General features: G+C 45.8%; 1 protein-coding gene across 1 annotated transcript; it reads left to right on the top strand.

Annotated features, from left to right (window-relative positions):
* Window positions 1-86: 86 nt before the first annotated feature.
* Window positions 87-5,038, top strand: Ahsp (alpha hemoglobin stabilizing protein). Its single transcript, XM_057779466.1, has 5 exons — window positions 87-159; window positions 2,882-3,228; window positions 4,029-4,215; window positions 4,380-4,454; window positions 4,685-5,038. The coding sequence occupies exons 2-5, from the start codon at window positions 3,194-3,196 to the stop codon at window positions 4,916-4,918; spliced, it is 531 nt and encodes a 176-aa protein (XP_057635449.1). The 5' UTR covers window positions 87-159; window positions 2,882-3,193; the 3' UTR covers window positions 4,919-5,038.
* The last annotated feature ends 3,458 nt before the right edge of the window (window positions 5,039-8,496 follow it).

The raw sequence follows: 8,496 nt of genomic DNA, 5'->3' as shown, positions 1-8,496 counted from the left end.
AATAACGTTTCCGGTTCGGCTACGGCGGCCGCAGAGGGGCAATCATCTTCCTATACTATCTTGGAACTCAGACTGCTGTGAATTTCAACAGTCGGGAGAGGGAGAGGTGCCTTCCTGTGGAAATAGTTGCCATCAATCAGATCTCAAACTTTTAGCTGTGTAAGTTTGAAAAGTATCCTTCTCTGGGTCCCAAGTGCCCTTTTTCTTTTCTTTCTTTTTTTGTTTTTCAGTGAGGCCCGGGACAATATAGCTTCTGAAAAACTTAAAATTGCCTTGAGACTTAATGAGCTTCATTATAGCATTATTATACATACTTTCTTCCTATTGTCTCTCCTTCACCACCCGCCTCCCCATTCCCTTGCTTGACCCCTACTGGATAGACACACACACACACCCCACCCCACACCTTGTGGCTTTTATGTCACATGATTTCGATCGCCTTTCTACTCTCCTGAAGATCCCATCTTCCTTCCTCATGGTCCCATTTCTAACTTCATGACTTATACCTCCTCCCACACCCATACACACATATAAAAGTGCTGATCTAGGGATTGCATATGAGAAAACATGGGGTATTTGTCTTTCTGAAAGTCTTAAACTCATTTTCCTGCAAATGTCATGATTTTCTTTGTGGCAGAATAAAATTCCACCGTAATGCCACATTTTGTTACCCATTTGTCTACTGACAGAGCTCCAAGCCGATTCCATCCCTTGGCTGTTGTGAGTACTGCCGTGGTAAACGCACATGAACCCGTGTGTCTGCGGTAGGACATGGCGTCCTTAGAGTATACCTACATCAGCAGAGCGGTAACCATGCGGTGGTTTCTGTTGTTTTCCCCTTGGCTTCTCACAGCAGCTGCAAAAGTTTACATTCTCACCAGCAGCACAGAAGGGCTCTTTGCTAGCTAGCATTTGTTATTATTTTGTTACTGGGGAAACTGACATTCCCATGGGAACTTCGTCTCCCTAATTAAAAGAATTTAGAGGCTGAGAGATGACTTAGTGGTTAGACGCCTGTAGTTCTTCCAGAAAAATCAGCATTTGGTTCCCTGTGCTGATGTCAGTTCACAAACCACTGGTGACTCCAACTCCAGGGGCTCAGACGCCCTCTTCCTGGCCTCCCAGGCAAGCACATGGATGTGCTCTTAAATACACACACACACACACACACACACACACACACACACACGGGGGGGGGCGGGGAGGCGGTAATAAAATCTTTTTTAATAAAAGAATTTAGTAGTGGAATGAACAGGAATCTTGAGGAAAGTTTTATTAGTTTAAGAGGGAAACATAGAACAGGATGAGGGGAGATCCTGGCAGCCACCAGGAGAAACCGGAGAAAACTGGGCCTTTTAAATTAGGCGTGGCTGAAAAAGCATGGGACAAAACCAGACTCGCTGAACATAGCGGACAATGAGGACTACTGAGAACTGAAGAACAATGGCAATGGGTTTTTGATCCTACTGCACATAATGGCTTTGTGGGAGCCTAGGTAGTTTGGATGCTCACCTTAATAGACCTGGATGGAGGTGGGTGGTCCTTGGACCTCCCACAGGGCAGGGAAACCTGATTGCTCTTTGGGCTGAGGAGGGAGGAAGACTTGATTGGGGGGCGGGAATGGGAGGTGGTGGCGGGGAAGAGGCAGAAATCTTTAATAAATAAATAAATAAATAAAGAAAGAAAGAAAGAAAGAAAGAAAGAAAGAAAGAAAGAAAAAAAATAAATTAGGCGTGGAAGAGAAGTAGATAACGCCTTAAGAAAGAGTGAAGGCTCTGCCAAGAATGGAAGTGAGCTAGGACCGAGGAAAGAGGCCCAGCATACCCGGCCAAGTGCTGTTTGGTCATTTACAGCTGTCCTGTAATAGCCCCCTAAACATGTAGGCTGATACATACAGTCCCCCTGACCCTTGTTCATTCCTACCCCTTGAGAGCGTGCCCTCCGCAATGGTCTCTTCGGACACTGTCTATTCTCACTCTGTGAGAGCACTTTCCTCTACTATGGCTTTTTGGCCATTGCTCACCCTCAACCCTTATTATTACACACAAAGCTCTATTTTCTATGCTACACTCTGTGTATCTTACCTGGATTCACTTAATAGAAAACACTGTGGGGAAACAGAGCAAGATCCAGTAACAACGTCATCTTCACCAGGTCTCTGCGTTCTTTGCTACCTTAATCTTGATTCAGACCATTTCTGCCCAAATCTGCATGCAGATATATTAATCATCAAGAGCTACTTTGTCTAGACCAAGGTTGATTTGACTTAAACTTGCTTTCTTCCCTTCCAAGGACGAAAACATCAAGATTAAGAGTAACTAAACCAAGTAAGGCCTCTGAACTGGCACCAGGAAATCACCCAGCATCAAGTTTTTGTTTTAAAAATGTCCTCAGCAGTTAGCTCTTTCTTATTGCTCTGCTTCCCTCTCTACAAAGCCCCTCCACAACAGATGGTTTTATTGGCATGAGTTAGCCTCTTTGTATCCTTTGTACTTTGTTCCCAAGTACTTTCCCTGAGTCATTAGTTTTGTCAAGTAGCAAGCAGACAGCTTGGTTCACTAACGCTGCGAGAAGAAATTCTCTGTCCTTCAGCTTTCCCCGGATTAGAATATTATTTCTACAAGGCCTCTAAGGACCCGGGGAGTAAGAACATCGAGGCGGGGCAGGAGTAGTGTCAGAACACAGCATAGGTGTGGGGAAGTCTTGTGTGTTTCTCTTCATGGGGAGCTCCGTGGAGTCAGGAGGAGAGTCTAAGCCACAGGGTTTCCCTTCTCCAAACTCACCCCTTCTCTTTGTCCTCCTCCTTCTGGCTTACTTTAGGGAACTGGCCCTAAAGTAGGAATTTGCCAAAAGCGTCTTCTTTTTTTTCTCTTTAAATCAGAAAACAAGATGTCGTTGTTGCTAGCCTGGCATTCTTGGATGGCCACTGCTCTGGATAACAACTCCATTCTGGAAACGTCTGATCCTCAAGGACTGCTGGCTTCATCATGAACTGTGGCTAGAAGCACCATGCTAACCCATGCCTCCTTATCTGACCCCACACAGAGTCTGTCTAAGGTTGACATAACCACTAGCACTTTTGTGAAGAACTGAGTTCCCAGGAGGAAGGAAGAAGTCAAGTTACCGAACACCGTGTTGTACTCTTTATTCTAGCTTCTGTGAATGAGCCAAACCCCAAAGCCACGTTCTGTGAATGAGTTCACCCAATGGCCTTGCTTGGCATGCAAGGTTGTAACTGTGAGATCTTATCTTAACTTTCTGTGGGAAAGTCATTTTTTTCTTTGGCATTCAATTTCCTCATCTTAAAAGTGGAAACAGCACTAATACATACCAGATAGGTGAGGGTGAGGGCTAAACAGATAACTTCTGGGCATCGTTTCTCTCCTTCTACCATGTGGGTCCCAGGGACTGAACTCAGGTCATCAGGCTTGACACAAGCACCAAGGCGCTATCTTGCCAGCCAGTGCATAACTATTTAGATGTTATGAATTATTTGGAGGTAGTGGCAAGTATTCAAAGATTCTTTTGCTCCCCTGAGGCAAAGGCATAATTTCATTTTTCTTTGTAGTTGAAAAAGCCCCAATATATCCTATATTTTCTGAAGGGATTTTTTATAATGATAAATATTTAATATATTATTGAAGAAGTGTCTGGCATAAAAGAACACATAAAATGGCAAAGAATGTGGCATAAACTTCTTTTTTGAGAACAGGGTTTTGTTTGATATGAATTTGGACTGGCCTTTGACTTGATTCTCTTTCCATGCCTCCTGAATGTGGGATTGTAGTCTGGATTCTAAACTGCTCTGAATATGGATGCTGTCGATGGAGAAACCAATGCCATTACACTGTGTCTAATGCAAAAATGCCCATTACGTACTGGGGTCCAGAAAATGTTAATTTCCTTAGAAGTCAGAGACTGGCTTGGGATTATAGGGAAAAGGACAAGCATATATATGTTCCTGGTTTGTTTCTTGCATTTTCTGTCTTCATTTATCTATTTTTTTCATGGTCTCTCTATCTTTCTAGCTCCAGGGAAGCCTCACCGCCCACCATCTCCACCCCAGGACGACCTATCACGCTCCTTCAGGACCTCGAAGCAGGGCGTTTCCGTCTTAAGCTAGCTCTGGACTCTGCTTACCTCCCGCTCAGTGCAGAGGACACGCCAACCCTGAAGAGTGTGGCTGAGGCAACTTCAGCACCTTTGGACTTGAAGGTGAGCAGTAGAAATGTGACTTCCACACAGAGCAGGTCTTGAAAGGTTTAGAAAGGAGGTGTCCCTCTCAGCCATGAGGGATGTTTGGGGTGGGAGAGAACTGGGGAGGATACCCTGGTGTGAGGAAAAAAGGATATATTTTACCTCCTTTCTTTAACTGACAGATGGCCCCTTTCCAGACCAATAAGGAACTGATTTCTACAGGGATAAAGGAGTTTAATGTTCTGCTGAATCAGCAGGTGAGCCTGGGCACTGTTTGAAAAGACAGATGGAGAGAGTGTGTGCTGGGGTCGGGGGCAAGGAGGTTCATTTGAAACTGTAAGGGCAATGGTGGCATTGGTCCAAATGTCTAGAAACAGAATGCAAATCCAAGAAAAGAGATTGTGGGCGTTTATAAGACCGTCCTGGCACTCCGTCTTGCTGACCACATTCTCCTTGGCCAATCTCTCCCTTCTCTCCCTGCCCCCAGGTCTTTAATGACCCTCTCATCCCTGAAGAGAGCATGGTGATTGTGGTGGATGACTGGGTAAACCTGTACATCAACTATTACAAGAACCACGTGCTTGGGGAGCAGCAGGAAAAAGACAAGGTGCTGCAAGAACTCCAGCAAGAGCTGAGTACTTTGGGCAGTCAGTTTCTGACCAAATATAGGACCATTCTGAAGACCAGAGAGCCCTCAAACAGAGAACTGCCCTCCTCATAGCCGAAAGGTTGAAGGTATCACGCCTAAGAACCCTGAAGTCTTGACTCTGGATTGTGTCTCCAGACTATTCTCTCATGGCGTTGCTGGACCTTGACATCTCAATAAAGACCAATACGAATTTGCTGACTCCTGGCTCTTTTTCCCATCGCTCCTGGATGTGGGTGCATTTGGTCACTTTCTCTTAATTATGCACTTTTGAAAAAATTACTTTAGAGGTTGACTTCAGTCCAGTGGAGGTTGGTAACTTTAAGAAAACACTAGATAATATTGAAGGAGGATCATGGTGTGTGTCCAGCCAGTCAGGGACCAAGAGAAAGTTCTGGGTGAGGAAGGTAATAGGAAAAAGAAAAGCAGATACAAGTCTTCTATAAATTGCTACTTCCAGAGTTGTTTGTCTAGCCAAGCATCTGGCTCATCTTTTGCCAGGTCTGCTGCCTTACATTTCTAACCCCCTTAGTTCCAGCGTGACAATATATTAGGATCTTCTATTACAAAGCACCCCCACGGACACTCAGAGGAGTAGCGTGGTCACTTGCAGCGGATAGGATGTTGGGAACCATCAGGTGGGAAATCCTTACCTCGGGCTCAGACATCAGCCAGTATAGATCCCAGGTCCCAGAAACAGAAGCAGTCAGCTTTCCAACTGCGTTAGCTGTCTCCTGTCACTCACAGACTAAGAGTTCCTTTTTCTTGGAGCTCCAGACTTTTTACTTTAGGAAGTTTTGGGTGGATACAGAGCCAGGTTAGGAGGGAAAAATGAGACAAAAATTTAAGACCACAGTTCATTCTTCCGTGAAAGCCTGACAACACAGACAGGAAGAAACGGGGCAGCAGCAGGGTGAGGAAGAGTGTGTTCATGTCGTTTGTCACGGTTCCTTTCCAGTGGGAAAAAGAGGCATCTGTGAAGCTCAATTTCTGAGAGAGAGGGTGGGGGCAGGGTTAGAACTGGCTCAGAGTAAGAGTGCCCCAGCATCCTTCTAACCTTCCTACTTGGAGGGCACTCCCTACTTACTGGGAGTGGCAGCTTTCCACGGAAGCAGGATGCATGCCCCTCTAAGGATAGCTGGTTCTCACGGTGGCTGGAGACTTTTCCCTGGACTTTTCCCCGGACAGCAAGTCTCAGGCTGTCAGTAGGAATCTGGTGCCTTTGCTCAGAGGACAGAAAACAGCTTGGCGCCTGGGTCAGGACCTGGAGTAGAGTGCAGGTGGGTGCAGGAGTCACTGAGGAACCAGATAAGGAAGTTATTTTATTCACGCTGTTACTGTGCTCAGTGTACCTGCAAAGACTAGTCAGAAGTCAGTTGACCTAAATGCATGAAGATAGATAGTCTTTCTGTAATGCAGGAAGGTAACCTGTCCTCAAGCGTTCAGACCAGGGAAGACGATAAAGAATTGGTCTGTCTAATAAGGTAAACAACTAAACACCAGCCGCTCCTCCCTGTGAAACTGAGAAGGTCCTTTCAGTGATGGCCATGTTCTTATGTCTTTATCCATGTCTATCTAGAAGAAAATCTAGACTGCTCTGAGTGTTGTATTTAGAGGTGGAAAATCTCTAGTAGTCCAAAACAATAAAATCAATAAAAATAAAATTACTGAATTGTTGTGTACCTCAAATCCATTACTGAAGAAAAATCAGGCAACTTTTTGCAAGGATGAGACTCTGTGAGAGACGCTCTGACTCCATTCTGGAGGGAAGGCTATAGGCGGGAGGTGAGACAAAGCTACAGCCCCCCTTATCTATGCCCTGGAGTGAGCCCTCGCCAAGGCTGATGGCAAACTTGAACCAGACCTTCAGCTCTGATAAGCTGGCTTTTACTCTGCCCATGGCAGACACCTTGCCCTCAGAGTGTCCCTGCATTGGACACAGACATTATCTTCATACTAATCTTGATGATGAAGTCACTCTGACTAACAGCATGATTCTAACCCTGAGCCTAACGCTCTCTTTTTTAGAGAGTTTCATAAAATTTTTATAAATTTTATTTTAAATTTTACATAAAAATTTTACTTGAAAAATGTTGTATAAAATATGACTCTTATAGTCAAATTTCTCCATAGGGTTCATGCAGCTTCCTGCCCTAAAGGTTATGGTATGACATTCGAATGAAGGGTTTTTCAAAGAGTCACCTATCTTCAAAACCTCTAAGAGATATAGATATGTTTCAAGTGCCTTTAAGGTGTGAAAACAAGTAATATAATTGTTGAATCTACTTGAAAATGGCGCATAGGGCGAACACGCCACAGCTGGTACAAGACTGCCCATGTTCGGTTGTCAACACAAAAACAATGCAGAAGGATAGAATTCTCTGAAAAGCAATCCCAGATGCTGCCACTGTGTCCTAACACCAATTCAGACAGTACTTGATCAATGAATGCTCTGTCAACCTTTTTCAAATATCAGCAGTAACAGGTAAGAGAGCAGTTGCCAGGTCAAGCAGGGCACCTCATTTCCTGTCTCATGTGACTATTGGCTGGATGTGCCCTAAAAACACGCATCACCAGGCTTCAGAATGTGAAGCCCATTGTTCTCTGGTTCCTCTGTTGTACCCTGGCAGTTTTGAACTGCCAACCCCTCTGCAGATTCTTCTGATGCTTCTGACAGAGCGTCCCTCTCTGGAATGGTTGGAGGTACAGAATGAGCAATGACTGACCGGGGTGCGAGGGAGGCTGCTAAGAATGTTTTTAAATGACAGACGCCCTTGACAAGGGCAAAGGTTTCTTCTGACTTCCCCGGGATCGCTTCTTCCAAAATGCTCTCACACTGCTCTGGTCTCCTCAAAGCACCCCCACGCCCCAGGAGCACCGTCTCACTGGCGCTGCTGCAGACATGGTGTTCTCTCCTTGGAGACTTCAGGGTGGACGTCCCAGGAACAAGGATTTCATTCACACCAACTAAGACCCTGCAAATGTCAGAGGAGCTCCAAACCGCAGCTGGCCTCTAGGCAGTGTGCCTGAGCACTGGCGTGGGATTTTTCCCCTCTGTATGCTGTGATTATGAAGCTGCTCCGGCCTATGGCAGGGCAGAATAGAGCCAGGCGGGAAATCTGAACGGAGATAGAGTAGGCAGAGTCAAAAAGACGCCTGGTAGGTGCGAAAGGAGAAGGGCTCCAGAATCCTACCGGTTGGCCACAGCCTCGTGGTGACACACAGAACAATGGAAATGGCAGTGTGCAGACAGATATGGATGTAGAATCCTCGGTTACTTTTCTGGCACCATATCTGTCTGCACACTGCCATGTTCCCCACCATGATGATAATGGACTTGTTAGGAATATTTCCTAGACGAGCCTCTCCACCGACACAAATAATTCCAATCAGACCAAATCAGACCGAATAAAAGATGCCCATGTCTAATGCAGTGCTCCTGGGTGGCACCAGGAAAGCATGGAGAGGGGAAGAGAGAGGAGGGGAGACCACACAACCACACAAAACCCCAAAACCATGTGCTCATTCTCTGGGGAGGGGGCAGTTGAAGTAGCCTCTGGGAGTGGTCCTGACCCTCCCTGGTGAGGGGTCACCACTTGGTAGGCTTTCTTGACCGTCCCTGGGGAGGGGGTCACTGCTTAGCGGGCATCTGG

Source organism: Chionomys nivalis, chromosome 8 (assembly GCF_950005125.1).
Source record: "Chionomys nivalis chromosome 8, mChiNiv1.1, whole genome shotgun sequence".
NCBI classification, from domain to species: domain Eukaryota; kingdom Metazoa; phylum Chordata; class Mammalia; order Rodentia; family Cricetidae; genus Chionomys; species Chionomys nivalis.
The sequence above is the reverse complement of the archived record's forward strand: the minus strand, read 5'-3'. Positions and strand labels throughout refer to the sequence as shown.